General features: G+C 39.1%; 1 protein-coding gene across 1 annotated transcript; it reads left to right on the top strand.

Annotated features, from left to right (window-relative positions):
* The first annotated feature begins 2,134 nt into the window (after positions 1-2,134).
* Positions 2,135-16,617, top strand: LRRC36 (leucine rich repeat containing 36). The gene is made up of 14 exons (XM_072422480.1): positions 2,135-2,207; positions 3,628-3,755; positions 5,873-6,065; positions 7,954-8,044; positions 8,752-8,840; positions 9,359-9,432; positions 9,872-9,920; positions 11,015-11,434; positions 12,732-13,021; positions 13,524-13,683; positions 14,312-14,436; positions 14,675-14,798; positions 14,953-15,067; positions 15,907-16,617. Exons 1-14 carry the CDS (start codon positions 2,135-2,137, stop codon positions 16,115-16,117), a joined length of 2,142 nt encoding a protein of 713 aa, XP_072278581.1. The 3' UTR covers positions 16,118-16,617.
* Positions 16,618-19,641: the final 3,024 nt, after the last annotated feature.

Raw genomic sequence — 19,641 nt, 5'->3', positions numbered from 1 at the left:
CATCGGCATGTACATAACATCATTTCTTCCTGATCATATATTACATAATGACATCATATACACCCCATAACTAACATAATGTCATAATATAAACCTTAATTTATGTGTTGTTATATACACTGCTTATATCTCCTGTCACTATATATACCTTATATATCACATCTTTATATACAGATCATATATCATATGGGGCTCTATTTATAAAACAGGGAATCAAGACATTCCCTAAAACATTGTGGGAATCTTCCAGGTCCATGTGTTTCAATGGCAGTAATTGATTCCTAACATAGAGGGAATGTGAAATTCCCCATTTTATAAATCAAGCCAATATTGTTATTTACACCTCCAATATCACATATTGTCATCATATGCACCTCCCATTTATCAAATAGTGACAATACACATACCTTATATATATATATCACATAATGTCATGATATATACCCCATATCACGAGTTGTTATGTACATTTCATAAATCCCCTGTCACTTTTTTATATCTCATATCACAATGTCATTACATACACGTCATACATCACATCACTATATGTATCTTATATAACATATCTTTATATTCAACTCAAACGCCACATAATGCCATTATATACACCCCATATATTACATATCATTATATCTATCCTATATCACATATCATTATGTATATCCTATATCATTATATTAAACTCAAACACCACATAATGTCATGATATACACCTTGTGCTCTATTTATACATTATTCCTGGTGTTCCAATCTTTCGACACTTCTTTTTACAATTAAAACAATGACTTGTTCTGCCATCTAGTGGTCGAGTGTCAAAGTGCACAGCTGTCACAATATAAAATGCTATTACCGGTAGTATAAATGAAGATTATGGTCGAATTTTGAGCGAATTGACAGGGGAATAATTTATAAATACACCCCAACCTTATATATCATGTGTCATTATATACCCCCCATAACACATAGGGCTCCATATAAATATGAGGGGTATATAATGACATTATGTGATATTTGAGGTGTATAAATTGGCATCATGGGCTCTATTTATGAAGCTGGGAATCTGACATTCCCTCGAGGGAATCAATCACTGCCATTGAAACACATGGACCTGGAGGATTCCCGCGAGGGAATGTCTTATTCCCTGTTTTATAAATAGAGTCCTATGAGTCCCCATTACACACACCTCATATATTACCGGTATGATGCCATATACACTTCATAGATCACGACATGTCATGTCCTAATATATAACAACAGACCATAATAAAAAAAACGAATTTATCCAGTGATTATTTACATCTTATATATCAGATAATGTAATAATAAACACCTCATTAATCACAGTTCATGTCACATCCACCTCATGCATCATTTAATGTCATTTTATAAACCTTATATAATATCATTAATTTTTATGACAACCTTCTCATATGATATATATCCTGTTGTGCCATTAAAAAAAAAAAAAAATCCCCCCCTTTCTATCACGACATACCACTTCCTCCCATTACACTCATTAACATGTCGTAACACAACATCCTATCATCTCATGTCGTGTGTTAAATGCTTTGCTTTGTAACAATATTTCTAATTTATAATATATTTTTTCATATTATGACACTTTACATAGTGATAGTATCATGTTATCCATAGAATAAAGCGCACTATCACGATAGAAGCAAATATATATATATATATATATATACGCGACGCTCTATCCCCCTCATATGGGAACACATCAGCACACATGTAGCTCGGTCAGTGACCTATTGACACATATGTGCTAATGCCAGGGAAATATACCACATAGGCGGTATTGCCTATCACCTCTCCAGCCAAAGCTGCCATGACGGACCGCGACGGATAACCCCACAGAATCCAATTCCCGCCGTACACCTGAGGGCATCAACCCGCCCCCATCTCCATGACAACAGCATCGCTGCTAGGAAGGCTACAGATGGCCATAATTTGCTTACCTCTGCCCCTATTGGTTGCTGTTGAAGGGAAAGCTCCGCCTACAGCTTCTGTGTAGCCAAGCCTGGGGTCCCGCTCTCCCACGGAACCTTTCCCTCCTCTGTTCTTGTTTCCCTCCGTTGCTATGGGAATGTTGATACAGCTGCACCCATTCAATGGGATGGCGGTGAAGAGGGTTCGTCTGAGGGAAAGTTGGGTGTGCGAGAGAGCCGGGCTGCAGCCGGTGGGGGCAGGTAACACATGAACCACCGAAAGTAATAAGGTTGGAGAGAATTACATTCTCAAACCTGTAACACCATTGTGGAGAGAATGGCTGTAATAATGGGTTCCATAACAAGATCTTTTCCATAGGAACTTTAATTAATATTATTATTAAACAGGATTTATATAGCGCCAACATATTACGCAGCTCTGTACATTAAATAGGGATTGCAAATGACAGACTAATACAGACAGTGATACAAGAGGAGAGGACCCTGCCCCGAAGAGCTTACAATCTAGTAGGTGGGGGAATTTCACACACAATAGGATGGGAGATATGTAGTGGTGGGAAGTAGTGATGGTTTCAAATGACAGAGGAAGCCGGGTAGGCAAGTTTGAAAAAATGGGTTTTGAGCGCTCTTTTAAATGAGCAGAAAGTAGGAGCAAGCCAAATAGGACGAGGAAGACCATTCCAGAGAGTTGGAGCAGCTCTAGAAAAGTCTTGTATTCGTGCGTGTGATGAGGTTATGAGTGAGGAAGTCATTAGTAGGTCATTGGAGGAGCGGAGAGAGCGGCAAGGGGAGTATTTTTTAACCATGTCAGAGATGTAAGTGGGACAATAACTGTGTAGGGATTTGAAGGCAAAGCACAGGAGCTTGAATTTGATTCTAAGGTGAAGTGGAAGCCAATGAAGAGAAGTACAAAGAGATGCAGCGGAAGAGGAGCGGTGGTAAGGATGGATGAGTCTGGCTGCAGCATTCATGATAGATTGTAGAGGGGAGAGTCGGGTTAGTGGAATACCAGAGAGGAGGAGGTTACAGTAGTCCAGACGAGAAATGATAAGAGCATGTACAAGGAGTTTAGTGGTCTCAGGGGACAGGTAGGGGCGGATTTTGGAGATGTTGCGTAGGTGAAAGTGACAGGACCTGGAAATGTTCTGAATATGGGGGGTAAATGAGAGGGCAGAGGCAAAGGTGACACCAAGACAACGTGCCTGAGGAGAGGGCCGAATAACAGTGTTATAACAGTTAGATATAAGTCAGGGGGGAAATTGGAATTTGAGGGGGGATAATGATGAGTTCTGTTTTATCCAGGTTGAGTTTCAGGAATCGGTCAGACATCCATGATGAAATGGCACATTTTCTGTATTCCTGTATTCCACAGAAACATCAAAGACGGCTTGCTGCAATTATGTATCTCATGGCAACCTTCAAAAGATGTCTAATGCAGTATCCCATGGCAACTATTGAAAAAAGGCTTTAGTGTAGTGTCCTATCGCAACCCATCTAAAATAACGATTCAATCCCCAGCAGATATTGGACAAAAATATAGTACATAGCAACTAATGATAGATTTATCATGATACACGTCATAAATATTATATAAATATCTATATTTCTAACAGCTGGAGACCTCTGGTTTAAACCTTCTTGTTATTCTCCATCTTTGCAGGCACAGTGGAGTCTCTGGCGCTGCAAGGGACATACCGGGAGAAAATCGTCAGCTTGGGGGATGCATTTAAAAACTTTCAAAGCCTCCGTTCCCTGGACTTATCTAGAAACATAATAATCAGTTTGCAGGTAAGTTCTCCTATTGACAGGACCAAATCAGGAATTCTTCAGTCCAGGTTTTCAGAATTGAGCATTTCCAACTTTTTGTCAAGCAAAAGCCGCACAAATTATCTATCTGTGTTCCCATCGCAGGGCACCATCATCCTCCTTCTCTTCTTCTTCCCAGAGATGATCTTTGGCCATCTTGATTGGTTGTTCCGGTAACACCTGTGCAGGCTTGTGGGAGTTCATTCATCTCCTGCCAGGATTGGCGGGTTTCCCTGGCAATCCAAGCTGACGTTGCGCATACGCATTTTAGCTTTGTTGCCATAAACCCAGATGGATCAGGCAGATGAAACACATTATTGCAGATGAACATCGTCTGTCTCTGTAATAATAACCAGCCTGATCAAGAATTTGTAAAAGTGAACTTTAGTTTCATTTTAAGGAAACTTGTATTAAGAAAACACGCAGGCTGCAATTGGTGACTTTGGTTGATAATTGCCTGACTGTCATCCTAATCCAGTTCCATCAAAACTTTTTTTTGCAGTATAACAGCCAGGGAACTAGCATAGCTTAGTTAAGTCTTCTGTTTCTCCTAGAACAGGTTTCGTTTATGGCTCATTCAGGCTGCTTATTTACCGGGTGTGCTCAAGGGCCAGATCCTCTGAACCAGTGTTCCTTCAGAGGTTGCTAAGGGTTCCTTGAGCAATGGGCAGTTTGTGCCTCTCAGGTCAGTTTAGGTGACACCAATGATCCTTTTGGCTATCTGTAAGGGTGACATTCTTCCCAATGGCCAGCAATGTAACAGACATACTTCCTACTAACTGCCACACTAATGTACAGTGAGCTGTGGATTTAGTAATTATAGCAGGGGTTCCCACCATGTTAAAAAGGTCAGGAAACACTGCCCTCTATACACCTTGCTCCTTCTCTCTACCATACACAGGATTACCTTGTTTTGCTTTAGCCATAACTATATAGTCAACTTTATCCCCTAAATTCCCCTGCCTACCCCTAAAATTCTTCATTTCCTCTAGAAGACTAATGCTAAGTACACACGTACAATAATTGTCGTTGGAAAAGGAACAACTAACGACAGATCAACAATTATTCACGATTATTTTGAACGATCATATAGTGCACGATTCTGTACATGCTGTAAGGATACGATTGTTCAAATATAATCCACCAATAATGTACACACACTAGATACGATCGTTTGATCGATGGAGGAAGTGACGTGTACCAGAGAAGGTGTTCCACAGAATCATCCACGATCAGTGAACAACTGTACACACAATAGATAGCGGACGATCGTCGCCCAAACAGATCTGCCAGGATGGTTGTTCGTTTCCAGCGACATTCCTCGTTCATCGTCCTTGACCTGTTGTGCATATTTTTTGTTAACTATTATTGAACGATCAGTCATAAATCATTCGGTTCCAACGACAATTATTGCACGTGTGTACGTAAGTCTTGTACACACGCAAGTCTCTACACAGCTTGTCCTGTGCCAATTCACTAACAACTGCTGTTGATTTTTTAATGTGGAGAACACAACAGGGTGCCTTTCTCTGTCTCTTCCCCCCACTGCTACAGGAAACAATCACTCATGATCATTTCCAGAGACTTTTATTGAGCATGTGTACACAGCTTAAGAGACCATCATTGCACCAGAAAAAATGCTAAAGAAACCAGGAAGTTTAACCATCTAATCTCAACAACAATCAACACGTTTTGTGGACACCTGTCCTTCCTACCTATATTAGCCTGTTAGATATCATAGTCCAGAAAAAATAGTTTAGTCCTTTGAAGTAAAGGGTACTAGTAATGCTACATGATACTACAACATGATAGATAAATGTGTTTCTCCAAGCTTGTGGCAACAGGTTCCAGCATGATTGTACCCCTGTGAATAAAGCCAGCTCCCCAAAGGGGGGCAGCTCCACACTGATGCTCATAGTTTTGGAATAGAATATCCTACAAGCTTTCATAGATCAACTATCAACAAACCACTGACCATATAGTGTACCTATGCATTTAATGAATATCCTTCATCACTTTTCTTTGTTGTGTATGTGACTGGTTTGAATATCAAAACAAACGATTGTAATAATAATGTGTTTTCGGTATTGTTTTCACAGGGAATAGAATATTTACACTCTCTTAGCTACCTGAACTTGTATTATAACGACATTGCATCTCTTGAGGAGATTAAGCGACTCAAACATTTGCCAAGGCTAAAATCTCTAGATCTGCGTCTGAATCCAGTTACCAGGCAGGATGCCGATTACCGTCTTTTTGTTATCCACATTGTTGGGACATTGGAAACACTAGGTGAGTGTACGGCTGTGCTGAATAATATTTTGGAGATGTCAGAAGCAGACTGTAGACTCTACAATCTGTTTATACAATCTTTAAACTTCTTAAGAGCTGCAGTATGTAGTACAAGGGTCTGCCTGGTAAATCGAATTATTTAACAAGAAAATTGTACAATCAGATTATAACGTGTGTCCCAAGTTTGACCTCGCAGGAGAGATTTGCTCGTTGATTTGTTCATTAAGATAAAAGATCCAAGTCTGTGATTGTTATTCTGAATTTACTTCATAGTAAGTCACTGACTTTGACAAGTAAATCTAGTAAAATGTTGGGATTTCTGTAATGTACAGCCATTTAGTTTTATATCTGTTTTGTCCATAACTGGTCTGGGTAAGTGACTCGGAGCCCCCCAAATCTGTTTCAATATTCGCTCCCTTAAATCTAGGGTGACAGGTATCCTTTAAATTACCGATAACATGCTTGACAAGCACCCAATCTAATCCTAACCTGAATATCATATTCTGGTGTCCTGCAAATTTATTGTCTTTAATCTCTATTTTTATAGATGGCTTCTAACATGTAGTGCAAGATAATGATAAACTAATTCATGGCTGAACTGACCTGACATTATTGACTTCCGTGTGTGGAAATTACAAAAGGGTTCATTTCACAGTATTATGTTACTGGAGTCCCTAGTAACCCAGTACGCCTGCTTTTTTTTTTTAAGCCAACAAATAATTGATTGCAAACATGCAAACTGCACAACTTATTTCTAATGATTAGGTCATGAGACATATACAATTTTTTTTTTCCCTGCATGTACAGCCACAATTTTTTGGGATAGAAAAAAGGGCTACAATCCCCATTAGTTTATCGTTTGCTGCCTGAACGAGTTTATCGTTTGCTGCCTTATTGTAGAGATTTGCTCATATTTTTTTTTATCAAGGACATGCAACAGGAGGTGAGAGGAAATATACAGAGTGGTGGTAAATACCCTCAAACACTTACTTCCTTAATGAATGAGAGTGCACTGATTGAAATAGGAACATGGCAAGGCACTTAGGCACATAAAAACAAATTCGATCTTCCATAAAATACAGAAGGTTGACTTAAAAAAAAAAAAATGTGGTAACACATGCACTATATGGTGAACCAGACCTGACAAAACTAGAAGGGTCTTTCTGACTGGATATAAATGTATTAGTTTATGATACATAGATTATAATTAAATCCAATGCATACTGTACAATTACATTCTGTGTGTGCCCAGCTTTGGTTTGTATCATTTTGTTTTATACGATTTAAAGAGCTATGAAGAAGTGCAAAAATGATTGGGCGCTTGAGGTTACTGCATGGCAGCCACTCCGGCCGCTGGGTTTTAATTTGTTCATTATTCAAGTCACACGTCCATAATGCCTAGAAACAAATGCACATAAAACACCAGCAAAATGTGTTGTGCGCTGCATAAAATTTTAATGCAACACATTATGCGCTTTGAGGAAAAAATGTTCTCAAATGGAAAGGTGTCAAAATGGCTTTTCTTTTTCCTAACCTCTCCAAGGGCTCCAGCTTGACGTTTTTTTCCCTTTGTAAAAGACAAAAGGTTTTTGTTATGCAAGGTGGTGAAATAGTTAATACAAACCAGTCTTACCCACAGTGTGTATTAGGGAGGCCCAGGCTGCTCCCTGCCCAGGTTTCTGTTGTGCACTGCCTGGAATGTTGCTATGGCTTCCTCAGGAGTTTGTTTGGCTTTTGCACTAAGTTCAGTTCATCCAACTGTCAGCAAGGCCCATTACTCCTCAACGCACCAGCCATGCAGCAGCTCAGCTGAAACAAGAAGGGGTGTCAAAGCTGCATTTTACATCACCAGGACCAGATTTAACTCCTGAAATGTCTCTGTTTTCAGATGAGAGGCCGATAAGGGAGAGCGAGAGGAAAACTGCAAAATTTACCTTCCAGTTAAAATCCCAGGAGATGTCGGAAGCAGAGTCTGGGAGGTAAGTGCTTGAACTCAGATGTACATAATTAGTTTTCAAGGAAATAAATAAAACATAATTGTCTTGTGTGTGAATGGAGTTACATATAGGTTACAAGCTGCCAATCTTGTTACATCACGGAAGTTGATTTGCAGTTTGCCACCTGCTTGTATTGTATAGATGCCCTTGGGGTTTTTCAAACTTGTTTAGTCCTGCTTAGAGTATGCGGAGATTTGGGGATCTCTAATAAGTGGATATTTACAGTTTGGTCAACCAAGTTGTGGCCGGTAGAACATATTGAAGCTTAAAGTTCCACAGCAACTGTCAACAGCCCAGCCCTGTTTTATAACTGCAGGTATCCTGCATTTATCAATGAGGTGCTGAAAAAATGACTTACCACATAGCCTAGTGCTTTGCTCTAACCCCTGAAATCAAAGACCTGCTTACTGACACCCAAGCTATTAATATGTAGTCTGTATGGGATTTGCTAAAGTTCTACAGTTCTATGTTCTGCACTACACAGCTGTATACTATGCACCACAACATGTGTGATGTCACAACTATGTGTGATGTCATTCTAGTTTAAAAGGCAGTTTTTTTGGGTCGGGCTCAGTACACAGCTGTTTGTTATGTAACTATTTAAGGAATCGTACAAATGTATATATTTATAGATGATGGCCACTAGACAGTAAAGGATATTGGTAATAAATAGCTTTTGCCCTTCTCAGCTCTATTAACAGCTCATCACGCAGTCATCTATATGGGGACAGAGGAGGAGCTAAGGTTCACCTGGATTTCGGCTTGAGCAACATGACCGGTAAAGTTTTTAAATTTGTGTTAGTAGCTTGCTTACCTTTCAGTGTTGATCCTTAATATATACAAAAAGGTACTAAAAACAGAATTTTGAGTCTATTCTTAGCATTTTAGACCCCAATAAAGGGGGGTATCTTAAACCCCAAAACGCGATGGATTTCTTGTCCTACACTCATATACATTGATCCAAGTGATTTTTTTTCGACTCTATATTATGTTCTGGTGCCTCCACTGCTTCTTCTGGCACCTTAATTGGAGGCACTGCATTACATGTGAGCAGTCTTACTGAAGATGGTGTTCATTGAACAGGTCACCTGTAATATATGTTAACCACAGTGTATCTAGCTCCTCCTATATGTGTACTCCAACTTTAAAATTACTGTCAGGTTGACCCTAATGCAATATGCTTAATATAGGTACTTAAGCTTTGATACCTGCATTCTTATTCATAAAGTATTTCTAATTTTCTCTGCAGCAGTTCAATAATAGGAACTGTCCTTACACCCTCATTTTCTGTTGCAGAAATGGGCAAGACGAATAGTCAGGAACAGCACTCCAGAGATTATACCAAAGGCTCTTCTCCCCCTAAATATCAGGCAAGTTTACCTTTTTACCTGTGTTTTTAAAAAAAATGATAGGTCATTTCAATCCTCTACATGAATGAGTGGATTTGTTCTAGAGCCTTTCCCAACCTTCAGGTCTTAAGGGAACCGCTGCTCTTATTACTGTATCTACAGCTCACAGTATACTAGTATGGTGGTCAGTGGGAAAAATATCACCCTTACAGGTAGCTAAACAGAGCATTGGTGTCACTTGAACTGATCTGAGAGGCACAAATTTGCTAGGAACACCTAGAAAATCTGAAGGAACCCTGCAGTGTAATATACGTGTGGTTGAGAAACGCTGTTCTAGACATATGAATTGGGTAGAGTTGGGTACCGACAGCAGTTTAGACGGAAAGAGTTTACATTGCAATTATGATAAAAAAACAATTTTTGGATAGTTTTTGGATCAAAATGTTTATTTCTTTTCCAGTCTGAAGACCACCAGTCCTACCTACGGCCACAAACCGACTTTGAGGATGGTATTGGTATATTATTCTGATATTTTATTATAATATTATTTTATTAATATATTATTTATTATATATTTATCCTTTTTTTACCAATTTATGTGTCTGCGTCTTAAATTATTGCCTTTTTCACGCCTAGAACACAGAGGTTTCTGCCTATCACATGGAGCAGCGGTCACCAAACTTTTTGGTCCTGCGGACCACTAAAATTACCATAATCAACTACCAGGGGTTTGCACAGGGGATGTGGTCTGCAGCTCTGGCCGGTGCATCCCCCAGGTGGGGTCCTTCTTCTGACCTCACTCGGAGGTGCACCGGCCAGAGCCTCAGAACACCAGTGTTCGGGGACTACTGGTTGGCGACCGCTGACATGGAGGACTGATTTAAATAGAAACCAAAGAGGCAGCTCTTTTTTTAAGGTTACCAACAAGGAATTCATTAAATGAAATAATGTAGTATATACAGGGTCATTTTCCTCTTCATTGGCACTGACTGGTCCTCAATTTATTAATTTCGCTGGGAGTGTAGGTGGGACCTGCACTCCTGGTATGTCATCAGTCTTCTGGGCTAAATGACTCGGGGCATCCCATTCATTTTAGAAGACTGAGAACATCCATTGGCACAAAAAAATTGCACTAAATGGCAAAATTAAATTTCATTTAAATAAGCCAACCTTATCTTTCAAATAGAGTGAGACCAATCTGTTGTGAATAATATAGCACTGATATTAATCATTCTGTGTCTGCTTTTTGATTAGGTCAATTCATTGCCATTTCTTTTAGACAGTGGGTTATGGTTGGCGGGCAGGACGGATGAGGCATTGCAGGTTAAAGTAAACTTATCCTCTAAATATGTGGTAATAAATCCTTGTTAGTGAGCCAGTATTGTTAGCATTGGTCAACTTTTACTTAACAGTATTCCTCTTATAATGGGGCAATAGGTTGTGACTAGAAGGGGCAATAGTAAATGGTCATGAGGACTGCAGTACTGGTTATACTTTAGGTCCTCATCTATCAGGACAAAGTGGTCAGGGCTGCTTAAGAAGGTGAATCCCACTGAATTCTAATTTTTTTTTTAATATTTTTACTTTGTTTTCCCATTTACAGAATACAGGCCTTTGCCATCTCCAACACGCTCATCCCTCCGTTCCCCAGGCCCCTCTTCTCGTGCTAAAGAAGGACATCGTGTCACCTTTGCAGACTCCACAATTTCTGAGTTTTTTCCAAAGCAAGATGACATTTCTACACCTATGAAAAATGAGGATGATATCGGCTGTACAAAAAATTTCAGCTACCCGGACAAACTGGGGACAGCTTTTAGCTTTAAAAATACATACCTCACATCTACACCAGTAAGGAAAGATACTGCAAGCGAGAAGATGAGGATGAGCACCCTGGATGGGAATGAAAGAATTAGGCTTGGTGAAAACAATGACCTCGGGCAAGGCTCAGAAACAAAAGAGCATCATAAACCCCTATATAGCAGTGAGGAGTCCAGCAGAGAGAGACTTCTGAGGCTTAGTTCAGGTAACCGACTATTATGTATATGCCATTTTCAGTGGAAACTGTAGCTCCCATTAAGTAGATAGGGCAATTGCTTTTGCCTTGCACCATCGGTTTTATTTTCCATTATGGACTGCATGTGCATTCTATTTCCCTGTTCTCACTAGGACTGTGTGTTTTTTTTTTCTCTCACTACCCTTAAAAATGTAATTAACTTGTCTCAAATGTAAGACTGTGATGTGAACATTAATGTAAAGGTCCACCGAGGCAGAGAATGACGTGAATTCAATGACAGATTCAACGCTCTTGCACTGGAGCACAGACCAAAATAGTTTTAAATGAGGCTGTGAATAACGTAATAAAAAAAACATATTTTAAAGGCCCTACCTAGTGTACTGTATTCAAAGAGTATGCAATTCCTGACTTCCTTTTTAAAAAATTTTGTTGATTGGATGTATTTGGCTTTAATATCATATCACTGACCTGGTTAAAAATCTTGATCTACAAGAAAGTCATGCTCGTAGGTCAGACAGCTAAACTACTGCTGTCAGACAAGCTGTCTGACCTACAAGCATGACTTTCTTCTCCAAACTATTTTGTTCCATATCTAGAATTTATCCCATTCTTTTTCATCCTGTTCCAAGTATCACTGATGTTCACTTTGTCCTCATAATCCAATTTAGATACCTAAAATTCTGTGACCGGCATTGTAATTCACTTTTACTCTACTTGGAACCATTACCTTGAAGACTTAGTTGTTACCTATTTAGCACTATTTCCTACAGACTTCACAAAGTTCTGTGGAGATAGGGCTATCATTTGTTAACAACTGTATAGTTTTATTGAATTGTAAAATCATTACTATGTATTGTTATGATCACTACTAAAACATAATTGCCTACAAAACCCCTATTTTCCTCCTTTTTTCAGTCAGTTATTTAGACTTAAAAGGGGGGTAGGCTCATTAAACTACAATTTTTACACAGGGAAGTTGAGACCCACCCTAGCTTTATTTTTTAAGGCCCAAATGTTTTTAAAGGTAGAGTGGAAGTGTTAAAGTTAACATCAGGTATTTTTCTGATGAGTGCTATTAGGAAGACTTCCTTTTAAAGTGTTCCCATTTCCCCAGTTAACTGCTTCAAGTTTTGCTCATCTTCAGTCCCGGCGGCAGTGGTCACCTGAAGAAATTAGGAGAATAAATCTCCTTGGTGGGGATACAGACAGTGATACAAGCTTGGAAATATTGCCAACCCTGTAAATGCACTTTAATGTTTCGACTATAGGTACAAATGATCAATGTGTTTTTACTGTATTTTTCTAGATCTTTATTTGGCAACACATCTGGCTGACCCTCCTGCATCCTCCAGTTCTCTCTCTGCTCTTAGAAAAGGCTTCAGTGACATCTCAAAGACCTATACGCTGCCTTCTAAACCCTCAATAACAAATACTAACTTACCTGCAAAAACTGCCGAACTGTGCAGAGATTACAAGAGCCCGTGGAACCCAGAGAAAACGTCCACCCTAAACTTGACACAAACAGTAATGAAAAGATCCAGCAGCCTGAACTCCTTGTTATCTCCAAAACTTTCTGATACCTATGCAGACCGGCATGTGAGTCCATGTGTATAATCCTAATATTATGGGAGAATTCTTAGAGCATAGTGTTGGTTGATAACAATTTGCAACACACTAGTGTCATCATAGAGCACATTGGATTATCCTAGAACAAGGGTTCATTTTAATACTGAAATGACCAAGCAGAGATGTATCTAGGGTGGATGTCTACAGGCAGCTGCAGGGTGCTGTGAGAGTGCAGGCACAGCCAAGCTGATTATTATCCCACCTGGTGCTACTTGCACAGGGGCAAATTTGCAGTGACATATTGTATATGATCACCCATTTATAACAAGTAGACCCATATAAAAAAAAAAAAAAAAAAAAGCTTTTGAGTTCACTCGGAAGTGATTTTAATTGTATATATACTAAAATATAAATTGGGCCTCTTTACAGCTAGGGGGAAAACTAAGTAATCATTTAAAATACTTTATTTTTTGTGTTTTATCTGCAATTTTTTAAGTTGGTGACGGTCCTTTTGGTAACACTGTGTTTTTAGAGAGATGATTTGCTGAGTGGAAGCGAGCTGAGGAAGCAAGAGAGCTCGCCCAATAGAGGTGAAGCTTCCTCCATCTCTGATGTTCTCCAGCAGCTTTTGGACTTGGTTGACCGGTACTGGAATGGCTCAGGATCTCTCCTCCATAATCAGAGATTTCTAAGTAAGTAACAAATAATAATAATAAGTATTTAAGGGATTAGGACTGCACAAAAAAATATGACAATCACCAATGTCAAATATAGGCAATCCTCAAAAAATATTTAAAGAAAACATGTAGTGAGAGAGTTTAAAAGCTGGCAATGCTGTCCTCTCCTTCTGAAAATGCCAGTTCCCTAGCAGCCTCTGCTAGACTAGTTGTCTGGCTGATGAGAATTGAGCACCTTCCATATTTCAACTTTCCTCAGCTGAGCTCTGACTACATGCAGCTAGCAAAGTAACCTAAAACTATATTTATCTCAGTTCCATAATGGCAAAAAGCTGGGGCAATACAATCACCACTGTAACCTTTGCAGGAGCCCAGGGACCTGACACGGTTACCAATTTTAGGGGCTTTTTGCCTGTACACCTGTCACCTCTACTTCCCCTGTGGGAAAGCTTGTGCCAGCCACCCAGAGGTAGCAGAACACAGCAAATGTTGCTCCTCTTCTGCTTTTTTTTTTTTTCTGCTGAGAGGGTGGTGGCTGGGGTGTCCATTAATTTCTGGTTTATAAGGTATTCAGACATGTTGAGTGATTTAAAAAATAATCATTTCCATTGCTGTCAGCTGAAATTATGTTTATTTATTTCAGTTCCTGCTCAAGAGCTGCTTACCAAGCTGATGACTTCAGACTCTGCCAAACAGATGTCGCCTTTGGGCAATCAGCTGCGAGGTTCCAGGAGCAGCCATGGAAGTCTTGAGGATGGTGACAATATGGTACATCTTCTGTTGTGTTTTCATTCCTCATAGAAAAAGACAACTCTATATATTTTAATGAACAATGTCAGGAGACCACTGTACGTCAGATTTTCACCTGAGACGAGCACGACTGTTCATCTCGGATGACAATCTGACATGCGGACGTGGTCTTAGCAAAACTGACAAAGTTTATAATGACTGATTTGAAAAATGTTCCTTTTTAACAAAAAGGTTTTTGGATTTATTACCATTTTAGGAATCGGTAAAACTGAAGCTGGTAAAAGTTATGGAGGAAAATCACTTTTTACGTAGTAAAGTCTATAAATTGGAGAACCAAGTGGCCCGCAAGGAAGGAGGTGGAAATCTACAGCATTCACAAGGTAGTGTGTGACTGAACAGTCCTCTGCTTTGATGACCCTTTATTTAATCTGACCACATTAAAGTTGGACTAGTGTTACAATTCATTGTATTATCTTTAATTTGTTATTCAAAAGGACACTTGTAGTAAGTGATAGCCATTTCCCTGTGTTTTAGATGACCTGCGTCAAAAGTACGAGCAGTTAAGCCTCCAGGTAGAGTCACTACAGCAACAACTATGCAAAACCAATAAACTTCAGGAAACAGTGAACCTGCTACACAACAGTCAAAGGTAATTACAATTTTATATTGGACATTTCGTAAAGTAAATTTCGATAACTTGTGCCCACCTCAGATATGATAGCTTTGTATTTACAATGCTGTGCTCAGTAACACAATGTGTCCTTAATAAATAAGGAGCAGAAGCAATTTAATATCAGGGAGCAGGCGTAAAGATTGAGTTGCTGAATTTGTTAAATATTAACAGACAGCACCTTCTCTTATCTTGATCCCTGTGGATCCTAGGCCTAGGCTGCCTGTGTTGATTAAGCCTGACATTTAAATGTCATAAAGCCTGGCTCCAGGCCAGTCATTGCAACAATTTGTATATAAAATATGTAACATGTTTTACGCCAAATATCTTCCTGTAAAAACCTCCCTTGTGTAAATAATAAAAAGGCTTAAGACTGCTACTTCGTCCCGGGAGCTTGGATGTGATGACAGCACACATTCGCTCAATTGACAAACTATAGTATTTAATGTCTCTCCTCCCTTAGTTGCCGCATTAAAAGTTATGTGGGGGGACAGATGGAGGTGCTGGAATTGCACAGAAAGTGTTTAAACACACCCAGAAGCGGAGGTTTAAGCCTTGCTAGAAAATTGTCACTTTTGGCATGCCAATTAACTAGCAAATTTAGTGTATTAAAGTTAACTAATGAAAGTAATTTAGGTAAATTAAACATAAAAAAACTGAAAGGAAGTACTTATGTTTTAGGTTGCTGAGAGGGTCTCTTTAAAGGCGAACAGATATTAGGCCAAATGTGTGTGTGCGTGCACGTTGTCTAGAAATACTGTTCTTAAAAGCATAATTCTCAATCACTGCGGTTCTCACACATTGCTTTTCATTTGCAGGTCATTAGTTTGTACAAATGAATATCTTCTACAACAGCTTAACAAAATCTCTCCAAGCATGATTTCCAAGCAAGCAAGAGAACCTTCCCCACAGAGGATCAGCACAGACAATTACCAAGTGCCGGAATCCTCCAAAATACCTAGCCTGACTCCAGCATACAGTACCAACCAGTACAGAAATTCAGAGAGGCTCAATGTCTGCCCTCTGTAACCAAGAACATGGCATCTAATCTGGATCCTCAGGTACATGTATACAGGCAGCTTAACCTACAGGAAGATGCAGAACAGGATGTGGGAAGACAACGGGTTGGTCAAACTTCAAATTGCAGGCGTGTTTACAACAAACTAAGTAAAATCCTGAGCATCCATGACATTTTTACTCATAGAGGGAATTTATATATTTATAAAGCATGGGAACTGTTTAACAGTGCCAAGCATACTAGTTTTCATCATTTAAAATACATACGATTGCTTGGGTCAGGTGACCTGAGACCACTGACAGTGTTGCAAGCTGCATTGTGTTTCTGGAAATACCGTTTTATTCAACAGGCAGGAATCCGTTAGAAATTGTGTTATTGCAAGAAAATTGTGAAGCGTGTAAAGAAATAATTTTATATAATTCTATGGATTTGTTTTGTTACTGATTATTTGTACAATGCATAAAAGCAAATTTTTAATACAAAAAAAAAAAAAAAAATTGTCTCTGGAAAAATTTCACTATGATACTGGCAGAGGGCTGCATCTTACTGACAGAACATATTTATTTTGTGCAGAACACAAGCTTGTTCGAAGCTTTAGCCCATAATCTCATGCAGGGTAAGCACTAGGTTGATTCTAAAGCTGCTCACACCAGCTACGCATGCTTACCTCCTCTTCATTCTCTATACAATCTTCTCAGTTGCTGGGAGCAAAGAGGGTTAAGACTCCAAGCAATCAAGCACCAGAGCTGGAGAGCAAAGCTTACCATTTTCATTACACTAAAACTACACCTGTATTCATTGTTAAATCAACTATACCAAACTTTTTAATATGAGGACCAAAAAATCTGTAGCCAATCAAGCAGTCCCTTGCACTTCATAGGTGGTAGATCTAAAGGAGATTGTAATGTGCATGGTAAGCTTGCTCTTTTATTCATAGAATTATGAATGGAGGAGAAGTGTGGTAGGCATAAATAGTATATACTGCCAGAGGGGTAACTGTTAATGTGCATGGACAGAGCACCAAGTTTACATTGCAGTATACCCCTCTGCAGAAATTTACTTACAATTCTGATGGGTGGTTGGTGTCTTGATTACAGTCCAGAGCAGAAGTAGTTATGCAGACACAGTACAAATTCAGACTTTCATAGAACTGCTCTGGTCTCAGGACATAGATGTTTATGGGGCTGTACTACACAAGTGCTATCTACTGCTGGTATAGAATGTGAGAAATGTAAATGAAGACACTTGCCTACTTATCAGAATCAGAAGTGTAAATCTGTGAAGGAGCATGATGGGTTACTTTAGCTAAGTATTTCCTACCTGCACTTTCACATTAGGCTTTTACCCTGGTTCTACTGCAATCCTATAATACACCACCAAAGGCCAGCTGGTCTTGGACATAAATGCAAACCATATAATAAACACATGTTAAAGATCACATTTACAGTAAGGAAAGTTAAGGCAGATATTTCACTAAAATAGAATATAGATTCATGCTGTCTGGTCCCCTCAAGCCAAATGATAGGTGAAAAACATGCATTACATTAGGGGTTAGGTAAGTATACAATAATTCTAACTTTTTCCTTGACTTCTACCCCACAGCACCTAGGAAAAGTTTCCCTGTCCTGGGTAGAATCCTTTGAAATGCACAGCAGGCAAAATCTGGTAACTCACTGAAAAGGATTGTATTCTTGTGAATTTAGCATGCTCTGTGGTTCATGGGAGGCTGTCAAGGATGGGGGTAAGAGGTATAATCCTAATTGCATGCTTTGTAGGTACATATACCTACATCTATCAGATAAATAAGGGATGGGGGGTCGGCCAGCATAAGTAGACCCTCTCATTGTAAAATCCTCAGCCATTTCTGAGCCTGTTGAGACACAGCAATAAAAACTCTTAATAGGCAAATGTCTCTAGTTGGCAACAGCTTCATAGAAAAAAAAAAAAAAAATTCAATGCTATACTTGGCTATTTACACTTTATCACCATTTATCTCAAAAAATACCAAAAAGTGTGTTAGACGATACGTTTTTTTTTTTTTTTGGACAATGGGATGTTTGTAAAAATCACATACTACTAGCTAAAAGCAACAGGCAAATAACACAATATTAAACCAATTAATGCTGGTGAAAACATGTTATACATTTATTATAGGAGGTAATGGTTCTGCTACCCAACATAGAATGAGATTTAGCATACACCAGGTAAAAGCAGCTCTTTAAGGTGGTATCCCCCCCCCCTTCCCATTTATACAATCAAACTCTAGCACCAGAGTGAACCTTTGAGTGGTGTCATATGGATGACGACATAATGCACGGTTTCCGGCTAAAGAATTGGAATACTCCTCACACAAAAAGATTAAGAATCTAAAATTGTGAAAAACTGATTCCTGCGTTAAGATGATACAACGAAGGAAGAGTGGAAATACATGGGTTTCTATATAAGAATGACTAGGTATAATACAATTCTCCTTGTTTAAAGCAAACCTGTGCCCGCTCTAGCAGTATATACCCACCTATCCTTTGCTTCCTTATTCCCCACAGTCAGTTATGCTACCGGGAGCAAAGAAAATGTACAGTACTTCCTCGTATGAATATAGCTAGTGGTTGGCAAAGGACCCAGCACTGTTACATGGAGGTGGCAGAGAGAACCCTATGCAAGCTCCATCTAAAGCTACCCAGTGCTTTCTTCCTTCACTCCTGACAGATATGGGGGTGTGGGGTGTGTGTGAGCGAGCAATCTGCTCACAGGTTTTCTTCAAGTATAAAAAGGGTGAGTATAGGATTGGAATAATTAGCAGCTCATAAGTCAGTTTAGAACCAAGCAGCCTGTGCTTTCTTTGGAGGAAAAACTTTAAAGAGCACCTGACATGGGAGCAGTCTTCTGAAAATAAAAAGTTACCTAACTTTTATTCTGATTAGAGTATACTTTAGTGACATCTGGAACTTGTATGCAGATAAGCACATCTAATCTGCTTATTCATTCCAGCGAGTGGACAAGATCACCACTGCAACCACAAAAAAAAAAAAAAAAAAAATGTTATTCAGATGTTTTAGCATGCTTAGCATAGTCACCAAGAAAATTACTTTTTTTGCATATATATATATATATATATATATATTTTAAATCCTGTTTATTAATAAATATAATATCCTAGCTGAAAAGGTTTCTAAACTGATATATAGGCTGCTGATGATTACCCCAAATGCCCTGCAGTCTCCCAAGTTAAATACTTCTATTATAACCCTCATAAAAAAAAAAAGCTACTGTGTGTAAGTTACACACCTGACCTCAACCAAAAAGGTCACAGGTTAGGGCTGCCCACTCTAGAAAAATATTCAACGTTCAAAAGTAACAAGGTGGGTAGGGTTACAATTCCAATATGATGGCAGTGTGGCATTAGAAAGAAAAATGAGCTTCAAATAACTTCCCTGTAGTTAAAGCAATCTAAGATTGGTTCTCCATGATATTCCTGAACTGAGCCAATGCTTATTATACCCCAACAGATATTACCCATGGGTTCTGCATTCTTAAC

Source organism: Pyxicephalus adspersus, chromosome 9 (assembly GCF_032062135.1).
Source record: "Pyxicephalus adspersus chromosome 9, UCB_Pads_2.0, whole genome shotgun sequence".
Lineage (NCBI taxonomy): Eukaryota > Metazoa > Chordata > Amphibia > Anura > Pyxicephalidae > Pyxicephalus > Pyxicephalus adspersus.
This window is presented reverse-complemented; position numbering and strand designations above follow the sequence as displayed.

Bases quoted from the DNA above. Each gene is read 5' to 3' on its own strand.
- LRRC36 (XM_072422480.1), top strand. From the start codon at position 2,135: ATGGCGGTGAAGAGGGTTCGTCTGAGGGAAAGTTGGGTGTGCGAGAGA. The intron at 8,045-8,751 runs GTAAGTGCTTGA...TGCCCTTCTCAG, and splicing joins TCGGAAGCAGAGTCTGGGAG to CTCTATTAACAGCTCATCAC. The intron at 8,841-9,358 runs GTAAAGTTTTTA...TTTCTGTTGCAG, and splicing joins CGGCTTGAGCAACATGACCG to AAATGGGCAAGACGAATAGT.